Consider the following 26,720-nt stretch of genomic DNA (forward strand, 5'->3'; position numbering starts at 1 on the left):
TGCTGTTAAGATCTCATTATTGCTGTTAAGATCTCATTATTAATGGGTACATGTCATTTTGATATTTTCTCACATAGTTACACACTGCACTTAACCACTGCATTCATTTTTAAGTATTTTTTGAGATTGTACTAGAAACTTCCAAACAAAATTACCTATTTACAAAACATGGTACTTTGGACTGTACAGTTCCCATTCACTGTGGACAGAGCTTTGTAAACTGAGTTCCCTAAGTGTGTCCATGAATGTCAAAGTGGGGGTCTACCTTCTAACTACACTTACTGATGCTCTAATTTGTAGGTAAAATTTGATCATTAGTGAAAGATGGGTTCTAGTCCTTTAAATAATATTTATTCAGAATTTATATTTCATAATCTAAATCTTGCCATCTATAACGTGACACAATGCCATTGCTAATGAGTGAGTAAAAGTGTTTATATGGTATAAAGAAATTAGATTTAATACAATCTTTTCTGTTTAACAAGCACCTTTAAGTGTCTTCATTTGTCGTAATACAATATCATATTCAATGACAAATGCAAAAGTAAATTAAAAAAAAAACATGTTCCAGTGTTTTGGGGCTAAGGAAATGACTCAGTTTAAGAGCTTTCTGTGCCAACATGAGGACCTAAATTCAAATCCCCAGGATCGGCAAATGTCAGGTGAGTGTGGCTGCTCTCCTACAATTTCAACTTTGCAAGGTAGAGGCAGACAACCCCATAGCGACCATCCTAGTGAGTCTTGCCAAATCTGGTAGCTGTAGGTTTGATTTAGTAACCTTGCCTTATAATGCAGAAGCCCACCCACACACATGCAAATAATGTGTACACATCAATACCATGCCCACATACACAAGAAATCTAAAAAAGGAAAAGAAACACAATAGATGTCCTAGTGTTTAGTACAAAAGAGAAGAGTGATTTGTTCAACTTCTTTCTGACATGTAAAGACAAGTTATCTTTCATCCAAATCAGTCCTCAGAGATCTGAAAATGCAAGTGTCAAGTATGGATGCCATATCAAGGTCAGAAATCAGAACACTGAAATAAAATTATTTCACGCTGATTAAGAATAAGAACATACAGTGAAGGGTTGCAATGGTATGAAGACATGGATGCAAGGTTAACCAGAAACAGGAAAGCGGAGAAAACAGGGGAAAGATACAAAATAAAGTAAGAAAAGAAAATACATGCAGAAGAGAAGACTTGAATTCCTGGGTCCCCTAGTGATGGTAAGCAAATCAAGCTTCAACTTTAGCTTCTTGAGAAAGAAAACTAGATGATTGTTGTTAGGTAAGTTTAAAAAAAAAAAAAGCAAAATTCTGAATGTAGTTCCTAGAGAAAATGGGAACACCATTACTCATTACCCATTCCGACTACATTACAGGAATTGTTTAACAAAGAGGGCTATGTCTTAAGCTCTGTGTATGTAACTAAAGATTTGTTTATTGGGAAAGTACTCACTTTCAAATGAGGAAGACACCTTCTATTGCAGAGGATCACTTAGCAACTATAGCTTCTCATTTTGTAGCATCAATTGTTCCCTTGGATGCAGTGGATTTGGCAAACACTTCTGAGCAGCCCCAGCCAGGATTTGTCATTATATAAATTCGTGACTTAAATTTTCAATGTTGTCAAACTTTTCTGTGTGCGATGCAGCTCAGTGTTGAGCCAAACTCCATGTAGAAGAGATCAGCCCGTGTTTGACAATAAGTACTAAGCGGAATATTTTCAACAGCAAAATTAGGAAATATTTTTGGTTAACTGTAGCCAGTTCTTCCAGAGGTGAACCAATTAGGCTGCATTTAAGAAACATAGCAAGTTGTTGGCAAACCAAAGCAGCAACAGGGTCAAATGAGGAGGACACACTAATTGTCATTTCTCATTAATAACTTCCAAATTGGCAGGATTTCCTTTTATCACAGTGGAAGGGCAAAACTATGGTGGCCACTGATTTGTTCATGTTTGTACATATGCTCTGCTCTGCCACTTTAGACATGGCTTTCCATATATTAAAGAAGCAATCAGCTGGCGTTTCATAACCATGTATTCCTAATAGTAAATTCTCCAACAAATACCTTGTAGGGAATGCTGGCTGACTTAAAAGTAATTATAGTTGTGATTAGTGGTTGCATTCAAACTTTGGTTGGTCAAGCATAGCAATGTGTCTTCTAAAACAAGACATCTAGTCACTCCATTGAAAGGGCTTCCAATCCTAAGAATTTCATCCTCTGGTTTCACATTGTGTTGCCAGACACAAAACAGGAAATGAAACCCCACAGTAATCAGAGATAATGAGAAAGTAAAAAGCATATTTCACATGTAGATGGTATTCCAGGCACTTACTACTCTAAACCTTCAATGTGCTTACGTTCTCATTTAGACCTCACAATAAAGTGAGTGCGACCGAGTTACAACTTTTGGACTTCCTCAATTTTAGGTTTTTAATTTCATCCTTCAGTTGATTGATGCAGGATGAAACTTTGTAGATACTCCTTTACTGACCTGAAGGATCATCTATGACTACAGCAAAGAGGATGACAAGGTCATATCACCTCATCTATATTATAAACAATTTAGATTCCATGATTCTTCAGTCTTTCCCTTCTTGATACTTAAAAAAAAGTGTTGACACCATCTTCCTATCCAGAATTAATAAGATATATCACCAGATATCCAAATATCCACAATAATTAAGGTAGCACTGATAAGGCATTTTACTATCACTGATGCATCCTTTTCTGCCAAACAGGAAACCAGCTGTGGCAAACATTAGGATACTGATTCTTTGCACACCTACCTATGCTTTATCTTCATGCCTTGGCTGTCCTCACTGCCACCTGGCTCAGCTAAGCTTCTTCTATCTTTTGGCAAGGCTGCTGGGATATCAGTCATCCTAATATCCCACATGCACCCTTGATGCATCATCACTAATCCTGCAGGTAGCACCCATGGGAATTTTTATGAAGTTTGGATCAGATCGTCTTATTGTTCACCCAAATGGTCTCTAATCACTCTGTCTAGGAATTACACAACAACAAGACCCACTTATGAAATCTTTGAACAAAATCCAAGTGCTTGTTAAATTCTCAGATCCTCACCCAGCAGGGTACCAAATCTATTGCTCCCTGGCTTGTGACAACCATTATTAAATATTTATCAATTTTGCAAGACAGCATACCATATCAGTAGCTTCAAGCATTGTGTAATAGGAGAACTCACACAACAGAAATCAGTGAGTGCTAGAAGTCAAGGCTGTCTTGGATTTTGCCAGTTTGTTCTAGAGAAAGACAGTTGTTAATCATCAACTACCACACAACTGTTGCTATTGATCTCTGCCTCTATTGCAAATTTCTACTTGATGCTGGCTTTGCCTGGCTGTGCTGGCTAGTTTTTGTAAGCTTGGCACACACCAAGGCATACCTGGGAATACCTGGGAAGAAGGACCCTCGATGAAGGAGTCATCATACCAGATTCTCCTGTGGGTATGTCTAGGGGCATTTTCTTCACTAATGACCAACATGGAAGGACACAGTTCACTGTGGGTGACGCCAACCCTGCTCACGTGGTATTTGGTGATACAAAAAGCAAGCTGAACAACCCACTTGGACCCAGCCAGTAAGCAGGGTTTCTCCACGGACTCTCCTTAGGTTCCTGCCTGGGCTTTCTTCACTGATGGAGCATAACGGGAAGCTGAACAAACCCCTTTCCCATCATGCCTGTTCTGGTGACTACTCAGTCACAGCAACCACAAGCAAATAGGATGCGAACATTTGAGCATATACGCTTTACGCCCTTCACTTTAGGATCCTTTCCTTATATTGTGTGTTCCAGGAGTCTCTTTCTTTGGATGTTCACATTGCCCTGTGTCTAAACAATCAAATCTAAACAAAGAGGCTTTCTGTGACTATCTTAATCCAAGGGATCGCTGGATACAACGCAACTATTTTCTGTATAATCTCAGCCCTGCGACTTGAAACAGTGCCACTGAGGTCACTTTCCTCTGCTCCAGGCAGCTTGCACTTGACTTAAAAGCAGGGAGGAACAAACAACACAGCATATGCTTCTCTAATATTCAAGAATCATAAGGTCAGGCCATCAGGGTTATGACAGCTGGATAACGACATCAGGAGCTGGCAACCCTGCCTTCCCTGCTTCTGCATCTTTAGGGCCTGACAACCAGCCTTAGGATCACACAATGGTTGCCTGAAGTCTCATCACATTACCACCACCAGGAGCAATGGCCAAGAAGAAAGGTGCAAAGATCACACTTCTGACAGCATGCACGGGCAGCCTTTCCATTTCAAAAGTCCCCTTTGGCCATTGCACTTATAATAACTTGCTCAAAAATTAAAATAGATTCTGCTTTGTGTGGTAGATGGTGGCAAGGAAGAAGTGACTTTGGGACAGATACTTCATTTTCTCTTTCATAGTATTTAATACATTTTTGCCGCCCTAGTAGACATTAGCTTTAAATGACCAAGTTCCAACTTTGGACGAACTAGGTACCAAATTTTACATGCCAATCAAGTTAGCCAAAAGTCATCATTAAGGACTGAAAGACAACTCCATGAGTACCACAACTCACTGGAAGCATGTCCCACTTGAGTTCCAACATTTCTTTTGTTTGTTTGTTTTTATAATTAATATAAGCCTCTGTGTGTTTATTTTTTAATAGTTTTTATTTTACATGTCAGTCCCAGTTCCCTCCCATCTTCCCATACCCCCCACCAATCCCCATCGCATCCCTCATCCCCATGCCCAGGGAGGGAGAGGCCTTCCAGGAGGGATCATCAAAATCTATCAAGTCATTTGGGGTAAAGTCTAGGCCCTGCTCCGTGTCTCTAGGCTAAGACCCATTTGTGCACTAGAGATACATCCTGGTTCCACTACCAGAGGTCCCATGGACTGCCCACTCCTAACTGAGACCCACGTTCAGGGGGTCTGGGTCCATCCTATGCTGGTTTCCCAGCTATCAATCTGGGGTCCATGAGCTCCCCTTTGTTCAGGTCAGGTGTTTCTGTGGGTTTCTCCAGCCTGGTCTTGACCCCTTTGCTCATCACTTCTCCCTCTCTGCGACTGGATCCCTGGAGTTCAGCTCAGTGTTCAGCTGTGGGTGTCTGCTTCTGCTTCCATCAGCTACTGGATGAAGGCTCTAGAGTGGCATATAAGGTAGTCATCAATCTCATTATGAGGGAAGGGCATTTAAGGTAGCCTCTCCACTATTGCTTAGATTGTTAGTTGGGGTCATCCTTGTAGATCTCTGGATATTTCCCTAGTGCCAGATTTCTCCTTAAACCTATAATGGCTCCCTCTATTATGGTATCTCTTTTCTTGCTCTCCTCTATTCTTCCCCTGACTCAATCTTCCTGCTCCCTCATGTTCTCCTCTCCCCTCCTCTTCTCCCTTTCTGTTTCTCCTAACTCCTCACTTCCCTCCCCTGCTCCTAATTTGCTCAGGAGATCTTGTCCCTTTCCCCTACTGTGGGGGACCATGTATGTCTCTCTTAGGGTATTCCTTGTTTCCTAGCATTTCTGGCAGTGTGGATTGTAGGCTGGTGATCTTTTGCTTTATTTCTAAAATCCATATATGAGTGAGTGCATACCATGTTTGTCTTTTTGTGACTGGGTTACCTCACTCAGGATGGTTTCTTCCAGTTCCATCCATTAATTAAATTCCACAATTTTGTTGATATTGCTATTTTGTTTATAGCATTTCACTATTTTTAATGAGGTGTTTCCAAAATTTTTCCTATTACTATTATCAGTCATCAGTAGAGACTTGACCATTTTTCTCTACAAACCAATGTTATTACTATGAACAAATGCATTCTGAGACAGAGTTATGAATATTTTCTCCAGCTCATGATGTTATATGTTGTCATACTTAAACAAAAATATGTGTGAGACTTGTCTGTTTTTCTTTCTTCCAATCCATTTTAACTATCAAGTTAAAGGAATACATAAGTGCATGGGCAACAGAACTAAATTCTGGTGTTTTTGTTTGTTTGTTTGTTTTTAAGCCTGTATTTACCATTTATTGGTTGTTTAGCTTTGGGCTAGGCAATTCATATATCTAAGCCTTATTTTGTTTTTCTTTGGTTGTATGATAGAAATGATAGTAATTTTTCTGTATACTTGTGAGGGTTCTAAGTACTGCAGATAAGATCTCAAGAAATGATAGCCTCTAGCTCACATTGATCCAGAAAAATACCTCTCTGCATTGTAGCTGCCAAGTATGTAAAGCTGAAATCTTTTATACAGCATGGCAGAATGTTTGAAAATAACATATAGGTTACTTCACATGTACTTTAAATAATCTCATGATTACTCATGATCCCTAAATTATAAATCAAATATGCCATCTAACTCATTGTTATACTCTATCTATGGAATAATGACAAAAAATCTGCATAGATTCATGACACATTCACTCTTTAAACCAAACTTGTAGTGATCTGGAGTGTCCATTGAGGCATCTTTCAGCCTTTAATGATGACCGTTTTTTGTTTATATGTTTAATTATACCGGAATACAGCCTCTAGATAACAAACATCTGGCAACACATGGGCCATAAAAACCACAGTTCAAATGTAGCCCAGATTCTTGATTCAAATTTTTATTCTTTCCTGACCAGCTCTTTCCTTGGAGAACAAGTTTTCTTCTCTGGATCTGCATTGCCTCAGAATGAGTTTAATTGTAATTCAAATGCCAAGGATATATTGAGATTCTATGCCAATGATTCTCAATATGATTTTACATTACAATAACTGGGAAACTCTGAAGATTCTGAAGCTCAGGTCACACACAGATCAGTGAAATCAGAAATACACATGAGTAGGATCTAGGCATCTGAGACTTTTCAATGATTTTGGGTAACTCCAGTGGGCTGCCTAGTCTAATAACCTTTCTATTCTGTCACTTGAGAGCTCTCCAGGCGCTCCTGTTGATCAATAACTACCACCTGCAAGAGGTGCACTGCTAAATGCATAAGGGTTAATCTTCATTGAAAGAGAAAAAATTAAGAGCTCGGAGTCTGACCAAGAAAGCCTGCAGAGCACAGAGCTATTGTCAAAGTATGGAACGCCAAAGAAGAAAAGCTTCTGAAAGTAAAGTCGTGATGGAAATGAGAATTAAAGGCACGGGGTTGAGCGCTGCTCAGAAGCAGATTCCAGACTGAATTTCCCATTTACTAGAGAGTTACTTAAACCCTCCATATGCCTGATGAGAACATTGGTAGCACATAGATAATTTAGGTCATTTACAAGTACACGTGAAGATGAAATGAGTTAGCAGTGATAAAGATATTAGCCCAGCGTGGCTTTATACTGTAGTATTAGCTTCTTCCTGCCCCTATATTCCTGCTGAATGAATTGCTATGGCAATGCTAATTAGTAAATAGCCTTGAGTGGTGAAGAGAGAAGTAGAAGCCATGCTTATTATGGGTCCATGACATTAATCAGAGACCGGGCTACGTAGTCTCAGTAATTTTTACTCCAAGCATGAATCCTGACTTGTGTGTGATTGCTTTGCCCTCCCCCTATGTTATCGTGCACAAAATGTTGCCCGTTATCTGCACCGTGCTCATGGACTCACCAGCCCTTTGGGCTGTGAGAAGTAGATTTATTTTCTTCATAGGTGGACCTGTCTATGGATTTCTGTTATAGCCACAGAGAACAGACTGACTCACATTGGTGTCCAGATGAGGACCTATAGCAATGGCCAGTATCAGAAAACTGAGAACAGTTTTAACATGCCAGACTTTGTCAACTCCTCATGGGAGCCCTTACCTGTTGGGAAGAGTGGATGGGGGTTGGGCTTGGAGGAGGTGAGTGGGAGAAGGGAGGAAAGGCAGGAGGGAGAACTTCGGTTGCAATGTAAAATGAAATTTAAAAATAAATTTAATAAAAAATGTACTAGCAAAACAAAACTGATAGCCAAGCAGAGAGTCGAAGAGCGTTTGGAAGAGGTTAGCAACAGGCTGTGTTCCTGTCAACAAAGTATGAAGGGTGATCCTAATAAGAGATCAGAAGTAGAAAAGTACAGAGAAAGTTTATAACTTCTCAGAATGACTCACTGTGGCCATGGTAAGAATGCTAACAGAAATATAGACAGTAAGGGCCACGAGGCCTCATATCGATATGAGAAATAAGATACTGGAGACTCGAACAAAGGCCCTTCTTGTTACACAGCAGCAAAGATGTTGCCGAAATTATGGCCACGTTCTCAGGCTTTATGGAATATAGGACTTCAGGGTGATGAACTGAAATATCTAAGAGTGAAAAATATCTAAGCAGCCAGCACTTGGGCAGCTGCATGGCTACTTTTAACTGTATACATATGAGACAGCAGATGAGTTATTTAAAGATGGAAGACAGAAAGTTAAAAGAATATTGGAAATCAGAAGAGAAGATCTGTACAACTTGAAATTTATACGTGTAAAAGGAAGAATTTTGTTTGGAAAAGAATACAAACGGGATGCCCATGCAACCGTTTGGTAAAGTGATTAACATGGGTAGAAAGGGGCTGAGGACTGGTCAACAGGACATTGGGAGAGTCAAGGGAAGCACAGACCTTTGGACAAAATACTCTGATTCCTATACCTCCATGTCCACCTTGCAAAATACGGGATTAAATTAATTCTCCAGTTTTAAGACTTAATGTGTTTTCACTTATTACATTTTAGACCACATTTGTACTTTGTCCTGATTATAAAATTAGGTTGCGGTTTTATCTGTTTTGCCTGTTTCTATTTTTTTTTTTTTTTTTTTTTTTTGGAGTTGCAGTGTCTATTTCATGCCTATCTTATCACAGTATTTTGTAAGTAGATTATGTTTTGGTTTCATATGTCCTGCTGATAAAGAGAATTATTTCAAGTCAAATCATGAACTGCACGTCATCCATATCTGATTTAGATGAAAGTTTGATCTTTAAACCTTGGGGTTATTGCTGGAATGGATTTGGGCTTTTGAAACTCTTGAGATGAAAAGAATGCATTGTGTATATCAGAAGAGTCTGAGTGGGAAGGAGGCCAGAGACATGCTACGGTTTGAATGGCCCTGTGAGTTCAATGTTGAAATTTAATTGCCACTGTAACAATAGTAGCAACCAGGACATTTTGAGAGGGATGAGTCATTAAAGCTCTACCTTGTGGATGGGTTAATCATCTGTGTTTTCCATTGTTGTAGATGTGGTCCAGTTCTCTGGAGAGTGGCTTTGTTCTAGATGCTAGTCCTGTCTGTCTTGTTTACTTCTCACATGTAATAGCTTCTGCAGCATCATGGCTCAGTCAGTCAGAAAGCCCTCACCAGGTTCCAACCCTTCCATATTGAACTTCTCTGCCTCTAAAATCACTGTGAGAAACAAATTGTTCTTTTTAAATTAGCTAGTTTGTACCACTTCCATAGACCATCTGAAAATGGACTAAGATTCCCAAATCACAGATGTTCAATTATAGTTTACAATTGCTTTTTAAGAGGAGGGTAAACAGAGCTGAAGGTATAAAGTGGGTGGGTACAACTGTGATTCCTGGGTGTCACCTTTCCATGGTGGCATGGCAATATTAAAAGTCAATAAAGTAAAAGTTTCAGGAAGAAAAACTATTTGGCTGAGCTTCTTTTCCTTGTGGCTGTTTAACAGTGTTTCTAGCCCTTATTTACTATCCATTCTAATCTAAAATACACTAGTAGGTTCAAGCTTTTATGTTTGTAACCAATTCAGGTTTCATGAAATAAAAACAGGGTAATACTCAGCAATAACTACAAGAGAGCTCTAATAAATAAGCCACAGTCTTCACTGTAGTAGTTTGAACTATTACGCTGACCCAAAAGCTTTGTATTCTTTCCAGGATGCTGATCTTGAAGCTTTTTGGTACAGAACCAGAATTCTGTATACAGATCCAGGTCTCATGTCCAGTTACCAGTCACAGCAGCCTGGCCTGCACTGGAGGACCCAATGTTTACCATGTTTGGTTTCTAGAATCTCTTTATCTTTTGTGACCTTCTGTGTGTCCCTGGATTTATACTGCAGGACTCAAATGGACTGATTATCAGCAAGAAGGCTCAAGGGCCAGTTCCTATTTCCTCCTGGACTCTGTCAGCTGCTCAGATAGACATAGAAGGCAGGGTGATTATGATCAAGACAGCCTATGCAACCAAGTAGGCTCCTCCCAGAACTTCCACTCTTTACAATTCTTCTTCTGGGACCTTCTACCCTTGACTAATGGAACAGAAGCAAATGTTTTGTGATTCTATCCAAAATTAATAAAAGTCTCCTTGAAAATGATATCTTCACCCAAACACCCCATGTAAGGACTGGGAGCAATATAACAGAACCAACAGTAAGTCATCCTGGTGGTGTGTCTAGCTTCTTTCAGGAACGACTTCTTGAACAGTATTTTTCTCATGTTTGCATGGCCAGAGAACTCACCTGGAAACTTAAAAGCAAAGAAAGGGGGTACCACTCAGAGGTTGGGTGCTCATTGGTCAGGGTTCATATTTCATTTCCAAGTATTAAAATTAAGTGATACTCAATAATCCTTTAAACTCTGGGCTTTTACAGTAATTCTGAGATGCCTTGAAGAGTCCAATTTAGGATCCTTTTTATACACTCTCTCAAAAAAATAAGAGAATGCAAGGCTTTCAGGGATATTAGGCATGCAAATCCTAAGATCATTTTGTTCAAATTTATTACTTAGGAGATAATGAACCAGTATTCACAAAGTCACATTGAGCATTTCCTAGAAATAAGATATTCAGGCCTATTGTCACACTTTCTCAGTCAACGTCTCTCAAATGGGGATGAGGGCAAGGAGCCTGCATCTCAGAAAGTTCTCTTAGTGATCTCAGGAAAAATTATATTTGGAACCATTAATCTGTAACAGATTTAAAAAAAAAAAAAACCCCTAACTGCACAATATAATTCCACAGGGGCTTTAAGAACAGTCATGTTCGCTAGAGCAGAGGCATCTATTCTGGATGCCTTTGAGCCTGATGTCCCAGACACCATGCAGTGCCAGTCACACTGTACTCCTTTGCATGTGATTGCACCGGACATCTGTGTTGTCAAAGCCCTCGGATGATCATAGTATACAGCTGTGATAGCTTATCCTCACTGTCAATTTGACCCAATGTAGAATCATCATAGAAATATATGTGGGTGTGTTTGTAGACATTACTTCCAGGAGGATTCAAACGAAGAAGGAAAATACCTTCTGAATGTGAATGGAACCATCAGTGGAAGGGACCTGGACCGAAGAAAAAGAAGAAAGCAAACGAAACACCAACATTCATCTCTCTGCATCCTGGGACTGCAGATCAATGGGGCCAGCCATCCTCTACTGCAAGTGCATACACTTGGATGCACATATACCACAGAAGTTAGAAATGTGTGAACACCTAGGGATAAAGGAGGAAGACAGGTGTGTAAATCAAGACAGAGTGGGAACTGGAGTAACAGATAGGTGAAAAAAGAGTGTCAAAGAAGACAACATCATGGTATTGTTTGAGCCAAGTCTCCCTACAGGTACTAAAGCATCCTCCATAACATGCCTTCTCTTTCATCTCTTAAAGCACCCTCTCTTGTTTCAGCTTTAACCTCATTGTAACTCCTTTCAGTCCTTAAATGACACACTCCCCTTAATGAAGCCCTCCATTCACTGATTCTGCTTGTCTAAAATACTCTTCAACCTTTCCTGTGTTCACCACCAACCTAGGAGTTTGCTTAGGTTACTCCTCATTGGCCTCCCATAGGATGAAATATGCCTTTGCCATACATGCCCAGACCCCCTGCATTGCAATGTTTAAAGCCTATATATCTTCATGGCGTATCTGGGACCCTAAGACAGCATGTCCCACAACAGCAAGAGAAAGGATTCTATCCTCTGTCACATGTCTCCATTCATACAAAAGAGGTACTAAAAAAAAAAAAAAAAAAAAAAAAAAAAAAAAAAAAAAAAGAGTGTATTGTGTGCCAGTGAACAAGGAATGTGCTATAATGGTGTGACACTCTGTGGATTGTTTCACAGAGGGGAAAAAATGGATTTCCAAAATATAGCCTGGGGGTGGCAGGGTTAGTAATGCAGGAAATAAATTTGATTGGTAAAGCCTTCAATAAACCCTCCAATGACTTGCACTTTATCCAGCAGGTAACAGGATGTTAGTGAAGTTGTATGTACAAAGGTATAAGAACTAAATTTGTCATTCATGAGAGCTCCTTTAGATGTCGTGCTTAGGGTGGTCTGAAAGGGCAAGATTGATGGATAGGAGATGAACCAGGATATGTTCTGGTGCCACGGGTGAGAAATGGTGAAGGCTTCCCTGAAATAATGAGGTGGAGAATACCATTTGGAAGGCACTTTTTAGAAGGGATCTATAGCACTTGCTGACTAACTGCACGCGGTGTGAACGATGATGCTGCAGTCTAGCTCGGGAGTCAGGCTCCTCGGGGTCCTATTAATGGAAATACACAATGCAAAGGGCGGGGGAAGAGCTGGTTTCAAGGAATAAAATAATGAGCTCAGTTTTAAACATATTGAGTTCTTTGTGCCCATGGGGTATCCAGGTAGAGTGTTTTATGTGCCGGAAATGCATAACATCTCTGCTGGTACTTCATGGATTGTAGATGTGCCTGGTGTTGTCCAATATACTGTGCCTTCTTCCAGTTTATGTACTAGGAGACAGACTTTGGAAACTGACAGCATCACGTTGATTTCATGATTTGTTTTACTTTGGGCTACAATCAGCAATCAAAATAACTGCTTCAGGGGGAGATTCCAAAATCCCCTCCTGGTAACTTTCTTCAGTTAGATACACACACACACACACACACACACACACACACACACACACACACACATGCTACATTTGCCCAAATTCAAAAGTATAACAAATTTTCCAGTATGTAACTGCTGTTGTATAATTTTTGTCTCTTTAGATGATCAATTCCATGATTTTAAGAGGGAAATATATTGTTCTTGATAAGCTTTCTATTACATATAACAGAAATCAAAATTGATAGATGCATGGAAGGATGGATGGATGAACAAATGGATGGATGAATGGATTTGTAATCTTACTGTAGTTATATGTAATATTTGCTGTAGCTAGTTGCCTAGGAATTTAAAGCTTGATATCCTACTGTTTAATGTCTAAGTGACTTTTCAGTGGGATGCTGACTACAGCAACTGAGTGGGAAGGAATCACTATAAATATTTTTAAATAGGCTTCCATTATGTTATTTTCTCTTGGAAATGTGAAATAATCCAAAGATTTAAGTTTTTTGCTGGCTATACAAGACACATTAACCTTTGACATGAATATTTGAAAACTCTCTTGACGCTGTTCTAAAAACTGGTAGATGAGGTTGTGACCAGATTTCTGTTTTGAGAAGACAGACAAAGAAGTTGGAGAATAAACCACTTTGGGTGGACAGAAAACAGATGAGTGAATAGAGGGTCAAATGGAAAAAGTAGGTCAAATCATTTTCTCCATCAAATACTTAAAATTAACATCATACCAGACTGTGGGAATGTTGGCAAACAAACTAGTAAAGTTTCTGCCTTGGAGTTTATAAACAAAGACAGGAGTCAGCCAACAGCCAAATCATCATGCTAATAAGTGTAACATTGCATCTATGATAAATGTCATATAAAAAGAAAAGGCAAACTAAAAAAGAAAGAAAGAAAGAAATGTGGTGGACACACAGTATTTAAGAAGCTGGATTAGAAAGCTCTTGAGTCTGGAACACTTAGTGAGCATTAAGCTCACTAATGCCATCAAATATATAAGTAAAAGGGTGAAAGATTTATATTATCTGAAGAGAAGGGGAAAGGGAGTTAGAGGGAAAAGGACGGAAAGTGGGCATGAGGGAGCAGGAAGATTGAGTCAGGGGAAAGAATAGAGGAGACCAAGAAAAGAGATACCATAATAGAGGGAGCCATTATAGGTTTGAAGACAAATCTGGCACTAGGAAAATGTCCAGAGATCAATAAGGATGACCCCAACTAACAATCTATGCAATAATGGAGAGGCTACCTTAAATGCCCTTCCCTCATAATGGGATTGATGACTACCTTACATGCCATCTTAGAGCCTTCATCCAGTAGCTGGTGGAAGCAAAAGCAGACACCCACAGCTATACTGGATCCAGTTACAGAGAGGGAAGAGTGATGAGCAAAGAGGTCAAGACTAAGCTGGAGAAACCACAGAAACAGCCAACCTGAACAAGGGGGAGCTCATGAGGCTCAGTCTGATAGCTGGGAAACCAGCTTAGGACAGACCCAGACCCCTTGAATGTGGTGTTAGAAGGCCTGGGTAGTCTATGGGGCCTCTGGTAGTGAATCAGTATTTATCCCTACTATACAAATGGATTTTGGGAGCCCATTCCACATAGAGGAATACTCTCTCAGCCTAGACACATGGGGAGGGCCTAGGCCCTGTTCCAAATGATATGACAGATTTTGAAGATCCCCATGGAAGGCCTCACCCTCCCTGGGAAGCAGAAAGGAGATGGGATGGGGATTGGTGAGGGGGAACAGGAGGATGGGCAGGTGCGGGAACTGGGATTGATACGTAAAACAAGCTTGTTTCCAAACATAAATAAAAACTTATATAAAAAATAAAGTTAAATAAAATGGTATGTTTGATAAATTAGAGTTGCCTTTGACCAGAAGATGAAACTAATAAGCTCAAGATTATAACTTCTGATTTTACAATTAATTCTACCCTATTACCAACTGGAACAACGTCAGTGTTCACTTGAAATGATGGTATTTTGGTGATGTGACAGTTTACTCTCTGTCTCTATGTTAATCACTTTTCCCCCTATTCAGATGTTGCAAGAGCAATTGAACTACTGGAAAAGCTACAAGAATCTGGAGAAGTACCCGTGCACAAGCTACAGTCTCTCAAGAAGGTGCTTCAGAGTGAGTTTTGTACAGCTATCCGAGAGGTAGGACACAGATTTTTAGCAACTACATTTGACCATATGTCTTCTGGGTAGAAAACACATTTTTCCATATAAACAGTTGAAATTGTTAAGCTTGGAAGAACATCTTTGCTTTCTGTTTTTAGCTCCTTGGACAGATGATAAAATATAATTTAGTCTGCTAAACTCTTAAATTAGACCCATGCAGAAATTATGCACTTTTATAAAGCCAAATTTCTGTTTTATGATACCAGGGAAGGATCTGCTTCTGCAGGTGACTGTAGTGTTCATCCTAATCTACTTTGCAGTCACATGAAGCCACCTGGAAATTCAAGTAGAAATAATCATAATTAATGAGCTGATTTCTTAGGGGTATACTTGAGTAAATCTTTCATAGTTAAATCTGAAAGAGTCACTCCTACCAGTTGAAGTTATGGTTACTTAAATATCAATGTCTACTGTGATAATAGGGGGAAATTTTTCTTAAAATAGACTGGCATGCCTTGGAGAAAATCTGCATCATTCTTCCCAGTTAATCATTGTTTTTGTTAAATGAGGTAAAAACAAGTGTTTAAATCTCATAAATTGGATTGTGGTAAAACTGACTTACTCAACTGATGAATATAACTGGTCACAAGAAAAACTCCTTCAGATATTTAAGCTTATTTAGTAATCTGTTATACCTAATCTGTCACTCACTAGATACAAATCCATTAATCAGAACCCAGAGCCTATAAATATAGCATAGCTGTTGTTTTAGGAATCACAGCTGATGGATCTTCTACTGGCCTCCTACTCAAGGCCATGTAAACCCACTGAATACCAGGAAGAGTTGGTTTTAGCACAGCCTCTGAAGGACAGCTGTACCAGGCTTCTGTCTTCTTTTGTAACACTGCATGTAGATAATGCTGGTTTATAAGTCAAAGATAGGTACAAAAGATCTATATACATCACTGCAGCAGAGACACACATACTCTATTCATTTCAACTGTAGCCTCTGCATTGCAATTAGGGCTTACACTTGGCTGGTGTTTGACTTATACTATGCTTTTGCTCCGAGTTTCTCAGGTGAAGTTGTTCACTATTTGCTTTTTGTTAATACTGAACAAAGCTTAAATAAATTACTATAATTACATTTCTAAATTTTCAACCTGTCAGTTGATCAAAGGCTGGAAGGAAGTTTCTCAAAGTGTAGTAGCTCTATAGCTGTCTTCACATTGGTACAAAAAGTATACCATGCCAAGAAACCCATGGACTCCTCACAGATAACCTCCTGAGAATGCTGTAGAAGCAGCAGCTAAGTTCTCCAGGCTCTTTTTTCTTTCCCTTTGGACTGTGTAATCTCTTGGGGACTTGTAGCCAACTTTTCCCTTTTCAGAGATTAAATCATCTCTTCTGTGTCATAGCATTTTGATTTCTGCAGAAGGGACTCAAGGGCAAGGCACATAAAATATTTTTCTCTGATCATGATCAATTCCAACTCTCTGTATTCACAAAACCTACACTGTCCATGAAAGAAAATGGTGATAAATAACCTTACAGAAGAAAGAAATAGAGAGTGGTGATGATACCGTAGACAGTGAAAAAGTGGATTAGAAGAGTTGGAGCAAGACTTTACCAATTTCGGAAAGTCAGAAAAAAATTAATTGAATATTGAAAAAAAGTCACACATCCTGAGGAACCACAAGTTCAAGACCTTAAAGGCAAAATGGTCCCTGTGCATGAATGAATATGCTGAGAGGCAGCAAGTCTTCGTGAATGGGCAAGATACATTCCCTAGAAACAGCTGGAGATCAGGTTACATAAAGCTTCATAGACCATATAAAACATCGGACTTTATTCTCTGTGAGGATCTCTGGGAGATTTTTGACCAGACCCAATTTGCTTTGGGAAAGGTCTCTCTGGCTACTGCAAAAACACAAATACTGGTACAAGGGTGCAAATAAAAGACCAGAAACAATGTAATGAGGACATCATGTGAGAAATGGAATGTGTTAGCAGTATAATAGCAGAAAGTTATTAAAATCTTCCTCTATTTCTGAGATGAAAATGAACTGATATTGTTGATGAATTGAGTACACAACATTGAAGAGATAGAAGTATCCGTTGGATCTTAGTTTGGGTTTTGACAATTGGATAGACATGCATGAACATGTTACAATAAGGTAGATTATTTTACTAAATCAATACATGCTGACAACCAAGAATACACAAGATGCTCATAAAAAAAGGAGAGTGTAAGTAAAATAGCTACCTACACTGTATAAACCAGAACTGGTAAAAGTACTTTTATGTTCACACTCATGTACTTAGACATAATTTTGTTCTTAGATGCAGTACTTATCATCCTGCCTGGTATTTGTACCAGTGATGTAGAATCATTTGCAACATCTGCAGTCTGCAGTTATCATCATTATTATCTTATCTCTACATTGCATTACAGGTGCTGTAGGGAGCAGTGGCAAAATTGTAACACAACAATTTTAAATAGTATTCTAATGAAAGTGCTTTCAATGACAATACATCATAAAATATGAGTATGTTGCCAGGAAGGTGAATCAAAAGCCAATAAAGAAATTGACTCAAGGAAGTCTAGCAATGAATTTTCAAAATTTAAATAGGCTTGGGCCAAGAATACTTTCATTTGTGGTCTCTATATGGCTGGCAAGGTTTGTGGAATTTTGGTTTTCATTTAAATAATCTTAAGATTTTTCTTGTTAAATTATTTGATTATTTCTCCAGAAATATTTGTTAAACTGCATTATTGGTTATAGCTAACAGAGCAAAACCAGACGTAGGTCACAAAACTGTCAATAACATATGTTCAAAACAAGAAGGCAGGCTTAGCTTTTGTAAATATTGCTTATATTATTATTATATGAGGCAATGATTATTATATGAGGCAATTTTATATTTTGCTATCCATGTAGGGTGAGACTACTGAATCAACCCTTGTCATATGTACAATGCTTTTAATAGAAGTGTTTGGTGAGATTTTATGTGTTTTAAGCAAAAAAATCATGCTTAGAAAAGATCTTAATTCTTATTTTGTAATCCATAATACTAAAGTGATGTGAGATATCATTCTGTAAATATGTTTCTCTTATTGGTTAATGAATAAAGCTGTTGGCTTGTTACTAGCATTAATTATTGGCTAGCTCTGTCTTAAATATTAACCCATTTCTTTTAATCTAAGTATTTCCATGTGGTCTTATCTTACCAGAAAGAGGGTCCGGAGTCTTGGTCTTATCTTACATCCCCCATATTTCATATCCTGTGTGTCAAATAAAGAAAGAAGTGTGTGAATAACCATATTTAAGAGACCATCCATTCATAGTTTAATCTCACCCAGCTACAAACGCTGCAAATGATCATAATGATTTGTTTGCAAGATTTGCCCACTGGTACAATCGTGGTGTGAATGCTACAAAAGAAAAGGCGCCCCCTTTTTAAATTGGATTTAAGGCCCACCATGAGCTGGAACTTATACCTTATATTGTTAATGAGATTAAGAACCTGATAAGATAGATCATAGGGCCCAGGGGGAGAGTCCACTACTATTATTCTGCTAAATGAACACAGCAACAAAGCAGCTCTTAATGACCTATTTCTGTACTCACAGGTCAGTGTATCCCACAACCTCGAATCAAACTCGATTACCGAAGACGGTAATCAACACAGAGACCCACAGCTCTTTGATGCTTAAGGAAACTACCGGTTTCCTTAAACAGGGTTAATATGCATAATAAATCAAAGAAACTGTTTGAGCATGCACAAGACAAGCCAGACAAAAATCCCAGTACTAAAGTGGGGAAGTGGGCACAATGCATTCCTCCCAGGCAAGAGCTATTCACAAAGATAGCTACTGAGAGTTGAAAAGAATCAGGTTTCTTCAGTGGAGTTACACTAGGTATATCAGTCACCCTTCAGGCAGGCCGACACAAATACAACTCTGTGAGCTTTAGTGGCTCCTTTCTTTTGTTTTTAATTTTGCTTAAGAGAGAGAGAAAGAACATGAAGCTGGGAGAAGGTAATCTAGAAGGAACTGGGGAACAGGAAAGTGTATGATAAAATACAGTGTATTAAATTCTCAAATACAAATAATAAAAATAAACCATTAGAGAGAGAGATTCAATTTCAGTAGCAGAATATAAAGAAATGATTTTCATAGCCAAAGTAATAAAACAACTTAGCTAGTAATTTGGTTACTAGTAAGATGGTGATCATCTTCTAAGTGGTAAAGAAAAGCATTTGAGCCTTCTACTCCCCAGGATAATGTACTCCAGACCTGACTGTGACAGGCTGCCAAAAATTGATTCTGTGGAGAATGGCCTCCAGCATTTATTACAGGAATATGCATGTTTGAACCAAAGTATAGATCAAGATTACATAGTCGCCCAAATTCTATTCTTCAGCTAATCACCATACATCCCATGTTAAATTTTTCTAACAAGGTGAAATGATAAGAAAATATACCACTTCCACATGCATCATATTCTGCCATAGCCTATAAAATTGAACAAAAATATCCTAATTCCCATCTGCTACCTATCACACCTTGGAGTTGAATTTCTCCATCCTCATCAAAGTTAGACATTGTTATCCCAACTGCTTTGGTCAGGGGCATGTTTTCCTCTGTAAACCATAAACTTAGTGCATGACTTTACCTGTTCCCTTCCCTTTTCCTAGGTAACTTGTAATATGATGTTATCAGTCTGCTAGGGTTTTAGGTGTACTGGTCAACCTTAATACACCCATAGCCTGAGCAAGAAGTTAATAGGTATTACTCCCAGTCTTCTTGACTTTAAGATTATAGTTCCATAGCATAATCATGGCTACCCTGACTGGCAAAATACCATAATAAAACCAAATTTATTTTGTTAAAAGGTTATAAGCAGTACCTTTAATTGATATGATACATATACACACATCTCTTTTTAATTAGAACAGGAAGTTTGCAGGTAGTTTAATTGTAGAATACTTTCCCTGAAATTTGAAATTTGATTCCAGCAGCAAACAAAATGAACTAAAATAAAATAAATGTGTGCAAAATTAGTAAATATAAATCCCTATGGCGACTATGTACCTTACACATTGTTTTCATAAACATGAGTCAGAGTCATATATTACTCTTATATTGTTTCTTGGATCTTTTCTTTTGTCCCAGGGGATATAATTTGTTAGCCATCCATTGACAATCTATTCCCAATCTAAATAACATACATGTCTCTGAATGAAGTTTCTATACCATAGACTTAAAGGTATAAACAATATAAAGGAAAATATTATGAAGTTTTCAGACTTCTGTTTATTAAGCCATGCTTTTTCCAGAGTCCAGTACTTCCCAATGTGGGGATGGGGGACCTTTGAGAAAAGTCAGATGATGACTATGCTCATGGTGTTCTATACAGCTCAGTCTACCATGTGAACTTAACTGGAGAAAACAGCCTCACGAGAGAACTAATAATTATTTGGGAGATTGAACATAAAACCAGAACTCCCAAGAGCAGCATATACATGGATCAGTAGTAACAAAAGATTGAACAGGGGTAGCAGAGGAGAAAGGAACTGGAAAGAAGACAGAATAGAAGAGAATGTGGAAAAAGCATAAGCAAGAGACAGACAGAGAGAGAGAGAGAAAAGGAAAAGGAGAGGACACTGGCAGATAAGCAAAACTGTGGATTAATAGAAAAGTTAAGAAAGATTATTGGCAATGCTTTCAGGCAAACCTAGGTCCACTCCTTTGCTTGGTTACTAACCATAAAAATCTTTAAATTACTTAAATTCTGTGTCTTGATTGCATCTTCTATTTCTAAAATAAGATTGGTGGAGCACACCTTTAATCCCAGCACTCAGGAGGCAGAGTCAGGTGGATCTCTGTGAGTTCGAGGCCAGCTTGGTCTACAGAGGATGTTGCAAGACAGGCTCCAAAGCAACACAGAGAGACCCTGTCTCACAAAACCAAAAAAAAAAAAAAAAAAAAAAAAAAAAAAAGACATGGATACTTTCATGGAAGATTAAATAAAGTGAAATGAACTATTAAATGGCACAAATTTTGGAGGGAAAGATTTACTGCATATCTTAGGGTTTCTAATGCTATGATGAAACCCATGGCCAAGTTAAGGAAGAGTTTCTCCAGCTTACACTTCCTCAACACTGTCCTTCCTTGAAGGAAGTTGGAACAAGAACTCAAACAGGGCAGGATCCTGGAGGCAGGAGCTGACTCAGAGGCCATGGTGAAATGCTACTTACTGGCTTGCCCTATCCACATTAGTCAGGGCCCTCTCCCATTGACCACTAATTGAGAAAATGCCTTACAGCTGGGTCTTAATGCAGGCATTTCCTCAGTTTGGCTCCTTCGTCTAGGATGCCTCCAGCTTGTGTCAAGTTGATACAAAACCAGTCAGTACAACTGACCCTTTGTCAACTTGACAAACACATCATTATTAAGCCACAACCCTTCCTTCCTTCCTTTCTTTTTTTTATTTTATAAATTTTATTTAAATTAGAAACAATCTTATTTTACATATCAATCCCAGTTCCCTCTCCCTCTGACATCCCCAATCCATCCCCTATCCTCTCCCCAGGAAATGGGAGGCCTTCCATGAGGGTTCATCAAAATCTGTCAAGTCATTTGGAGTAGGAGCTAGGCCCTCTCCTGTGTCTCTAGGCTAAGGGAGTATCCCTCCATGGGGAATGTGTTCCCAAAGTCCATTCATGACTAGGGGGATACATCCTGGTTCTACTGCCAGAGTTCCCATAGACTGCCCAGTCCTCCTAGCTGACACCCACATTCAGGGAGCCTGGTTTGGTCCTGTGTTGGTTCCCCAGCTGTCAGACTGGGGTTCGTGAGTTCCCACTTACTCAGGTCAGCTGTCTCTGTGGGTTTCTCCAGCCTGGTCTTGACCCCTTTGTTTGTCACTTCTCCCTCTCTGAAACTGGATTCCAAAGAGTTCAACTCAGTGTTTAGCTGTGGATGTCTGTTTCTGCTTCCACCAGGTACTGGATGAAGGCTCTAGGATGGCATATAAGGTAGTCATCGTTCTCATTATAGGGGAAGTACATTTAAGGTAGCCTCTGCACTATTGCTTAGATTGTTAGTTGGAGTCATCCTTGTGGATCTCTGTATAATTCCCTAGTGCCAGATTTCTCTTTATACCTATAATGGCTCCCTCTATTGATGCGTCTCCTTTTTTTTTTTTTTTTTTTTTTTTTTTTTTTTTTGACTCTCCTCTGTTCATCTCCCCACTCAATCTTCCTGATCCCATGTGTTCTCCCTCCTCCTCTTCTCTCCTCCTCTCTTTTCTATCTCCCTCCTCCCCTCCCCCATGACCCTAATTTGTTTGGGGGTCCTGTCCCTTTCCAAGGTCTCACCTTAGAAATACTCATAACTCGGAAAGTCCCACAGCCTTTACAGATTCAAAGACATAAAAATTTCAGTGTCCTTAAAATATCCACTCTCTCTAAAATTGCAAAATCTCTATCCAAAAGTTCAAAATCTTTCTACTGTGGACTGAGATAAAAATCAAGTGTAAGTTAAGTTCCTTCTTCAGGAGGGAAGAACCAGGACACACCCACAATCTGAACCAAGCAAGAGCCCCAACAGTGTACATAACTCAGTGTCTGATTACCTAGGATTCACTCATCAATTTCTGGGCTCCTCCGAGGGGCTTGGTTTAATTCTCTGACTCCACCCTCTGCAGCACATGCATAGCTTGTCTTCTGGTTTCTGGCTGGATCTACCATAGAGCTGCTGCTGTTCTTGGTGGTCTCCCCATGGTTACAGGCATCTCAAAGACTACTGAGGTCTTCTTCTGCTACTGGGCTTCACAAGCTCTCTTCACGATGCCAAGCCTCAACTCCTCCACATGAATACTTCAGTCCTGGGTCTTCAACTGCTACCGAGGCTGTACCTTCACCAGTGACTACTCCCGGCCTCTCACAGTGCCAAACCTCAGCTGCTCTCCATGACCCCTTCACACCTTCAAATCCAGTACCACCATGGTTAACATTATTACCAAGTCTGGCTGTTAACATGAGGTAAAACCATGGTCACCTTTGGAACACAGCTTCTCTTTGTTCTCTGGAAATACTTCCCAGAAGACTCACCTCATTAATATTAGTCTCTTCTTAATTGCCACTTGGCTCTTGCCAAATGTCTTGGCTCTGACTGACCAGCATCAATTGTCACAGTAACACAAAGGTTCACTTCAATGGTGCTGGTCTCTTGATAATCATGGATGACTCTTCAGCCACAGCAGGCCAGAACAACAGAATATTAATTCAAAATAGCAAATGATCCAGATAGAGTCTTTAAATTTCCCTCTGAAACTTCATTAGCCATGCATCCATCTTCACTATACTCAACATTCTTACCTTCTAGGCTCCTAATGAATATCACACTGAGCTCTCAATACTCAATGGCTATCCTACTCCAAAACTCCAAAGTCCTTCCACCGTCCTCCTCACAACATGGACAGATCTATCACAGCAATATACTACTCCAGGTACCAACTAGGAGTAAATTGTCTTTCCAGTTTTGTATCAACTCAACACAAGCTAGAGTCATCAGAGAGTAAGGAGCCAAGTTGAGGAAATGCCTGCTAGAGATCCAGCTGTGAGGGATTTTCTCAATTAGTGATCAGTGGTTGATGGCCCAGCCCATTTTGGGTGGTGCCATCTGTGGGCCGGTGGTCTTGGGTTCTACAGGAAGCAGGTTGAGCAAGTCGGAGGACCAAACCAGTAAGCATGATCCTCCCATGTCCTTTGCATCAGCTCCTGCCTCTAGGTTCCTACCATGTTTGAGTTTCTCACCTGCTCACCCCAGGGATAAACATTGTTGTGGAAATGTAAGCTGAATAAACCCTTTTCTGCCCAGCTTGCTTTTTGGTCAAGGGTTTCAAGAAAGCCATAGAAACCCTAACTAAGGGTATTGTGATAATAATTGAAAAGTTTGATATGTTGCAGTAGAAACATTAGTTAGGAAAAGCAAGAGTATCCTTGCATTGTTTTTAAACTGAGGTTGCAATAAGAGCTCCCATATATAGACACATGTTGACACACAGTATTGTTTTTAGAATAACTCACCCAACAGGGTAAAAGACCTGGATAACTTGTCATCTATAATGACAAGGCAAGGTTAGTGATGGTGTCCAAAAGAAAGAAATCACATGTAACATAAGATTGAATTGGGGGAGATACAAGAAACCATGCCACAGAACCAGATAGCAAATGAAGGATGTAGACGACCAAAAACATGTGAGAATATCCACTGATGGATTCTCTCCAAATGAAGGGGTCTTCTTATTGCAACAGCAGAGGCAAGAGAATAGATTTCAGGCTCCTTTTAGGACATAGAGATTTTCATTTCTATTTAGATAACCTGATTTGATGTCTGATACATGTATTCTTTTGTATTTTTGTCAAATCAGTATAGTTAGCATCACCTACTGCATTCATCATTTATTAGTGTTAACAGTATTCCAAGTTTCTTAAATGGGAAATCAAACCTTCCGATTAACTGTGATCTTCCCACTGTACATCAGAATGCCAGACCTTACTCCTGCTGATTGTGATAAGCCTATTCCTGCCCTCCCCTCTGTCTCCAGATGTTGTTTCTCTTCTTTCCCTCAAATGAGCTGCTTTTAGAGTTCACATCTGAGTGAGATTATGCAGTGTTTGTTGTAATACTTACCTTTCTACTTTCTCTAACCAAATGCCTGAAAGAAGTAATACCAAATGCCTGAAAGAAGTAATGTGTGTGTGTGTGCGTGCGCACTTGTGTGTGTGTGTGTGTGTGTGTGTGTGCGCGCGCGCGAGAGAGAGAGAGAGAGAGAGAGAGAGAGACAGAGAGAGAGAGAGAGAGAGAGAGAGAGAGATTTGGGCTCATGGTTTAACAAGCAAGTGAACCAAGCCCAGTAGGTGAGGAGGGAGCTGATTGATTTGCATCCTATATCAGGGCACAGAGGGACAAATGTTGGCAACTACTTGGGTTTTTTTCTTGTTTTCATTTGTTTGTTTTGCTCTTTTCTTTCCCCAATTTTTATTCAACCTGGCACCTAAATTAACAGTTTAGTACCTCCTACCTTTAGGATGGGCATTCTTTTCTCAGTTAACCATGAATGGAGAACCCACCCCCACCCACATATTCCCAGAGGTGTGTCTGTGATTACTTTCAAGACCAATCAAACTAGCCATCAAAATTCACGACTGGATTTGTTCTTCTGTGCTTAGCTTCCTTCAGTTAGCATAATGCCCTGAAAGTTCATCCGTATTGTCTCAAATAATAGCATTTCATCCATTTTTAGAAGGTTGAATACTATTTCAATGTGTATATATACATCACATCTTTATGTGTTCCTCTCTTGTTAGAGATTTGGGGTTGTTTTAAAACTCTAAAAACCTCTGCATATTCTCAGAAATGGTCACACCATGGTACTAGTGTGGAGGTCTGAAGACAAAGGGCGGGAGTTGGTTTTATCCTTCCACCATGTGGGTTCCAGGGATTGAACTGGAGTTACCAGGCTTGGTGGCAAGCATCTTTACCTACTCACTGACCTGTCTTGCCGCCTTTGTTTTCATCCTTAGCTCTTGTGAGTAATCCTTCCATAAACATAGAAGCACAGACATCTCTTTCGCATTCCAATTTAATTTCCTTTGGGTATATTCCCAGGCTGAAAATGCTGAGTCATACATTAGTTCTATTTTCAAATTTCTGAAGAACTTTCCTGACATTTTCTGAAATAGTTTTAGAAATATGCATTTCTATCAACAGTTTTCATGCATTCTCTTCTCTCCCCATCCTGAATTATTCTGGTTACCTTTTCTCTATTTGATAACAGCCAGCCAACTAGAGTGAGGTAGTAGCTAATTATGGTTTCCTGTGTATTTCTACAGTGATGATGGCCTTTTGTATGCTAGTGCATGTATGTTTTGTATACATTCTCTTGTCCATTTTTAATGTATGCATCTGTCATATATCCTGACTGCAGTTTCCACTCCCTGCACCCCTCTCAGTCCCACCTCTACACCTCACCTCTCCTTCCAGATCCACTCTTCCCCCTTTTCCCTCAGGAAAGAACATATCTCCCAGGGATGTCAAGTGAACACAGTATAACAAGTTACAATAAGATGAGGCACAAACCCTCAAGTTAAGGCTAGACAAGGCAACCCAGTAGTTGGAAAAGGGTCCCAAGAGCAAGCAAATGAGTCAGAGACACCCCCCCCACTCCCACTGTTAGGATTCCCACCAAAGACCAAGCTACACAACCCTAACATATAATCAAAGTTCCTACCTCACACCCATACAGGTGCCCTTTGTGTCGCTTCAGTCTCTGTGAGCCCCCCTGAGCCCTGCTTAGTTGATTCTGTGGGCCACATTCTTGTAGTGCCCTTGACCCTTTCTATAAGCCTTCCTCTACAAAGTAACCCCCCCCATCTCTGCCTAATGTTTGGTGTGGGTCTCTGCATCTGATCCCATCCTTTGTGGGATAAAGCCTCTCTGATGATGATTAGGCTAGGCTCCAGTCTATGAGTATAGCAGATTATCATTAGGAAAGATTTCCTTGACTTATTCTATTTTGTTGTTTGCCTAGTTGTACTATGGTCTATCCTAGGTCATTGGACTATCCAGCCTCTGGCTCCTGGCTGTCCGGGTGTGGGCTCCCTCTTGTGGCAGGTGATGCAAATCGCACCAGTCATGAGTTGGCCACTGCAAGTTCTGCACCACCATAGCCCCAGGACACTTTCCTTAAAAAAAAAAAAAAAAAAAAAAAAAAAAAAAAAAAAAAATCTAAATT

General features: G+C 39.6%; 1 protein-coding gene across 2 annotated transcripts in view; it reads left to right on the forward strand.

Moving 5' to 3' along the window:
- Positions 1-26,720, forward strand: part of Lin7a (lin-7 homolog A, crumbs cell polarity complex component) — a 114,332-nt gene that overhangs the window by 30,829 nt on the left and 56,783 nt on the right. For both annotated transcript variants that reach the window (XM_051206412.1, XM_051206411.1), the window contains one exon: positions 14,828-14,946. In XM_051206412.1, the coding sequence (XP_051062369.1) occupies positions 14,828-14,946 (119 nt within the window). The remainder of the gene's footprint in view (positions 1-14,827; positions 14,947-26,720) is intronic.

Source organism: Phodopus roborovskii, unplaced genomic scaffold (genome assembly GCF_943737965.1).
Source record: "Phodopus roborovskii unplaced genomic scaffold, PHOROB, whole genome shotgun sequence".
NCBI classification, from domain to species: domain Eukaryota; kingdom Metazoa; phylum Chordata; class Mammalia; order Rodentia; family Cricetidae; genus Phodopus; species Phodopus roborovskii.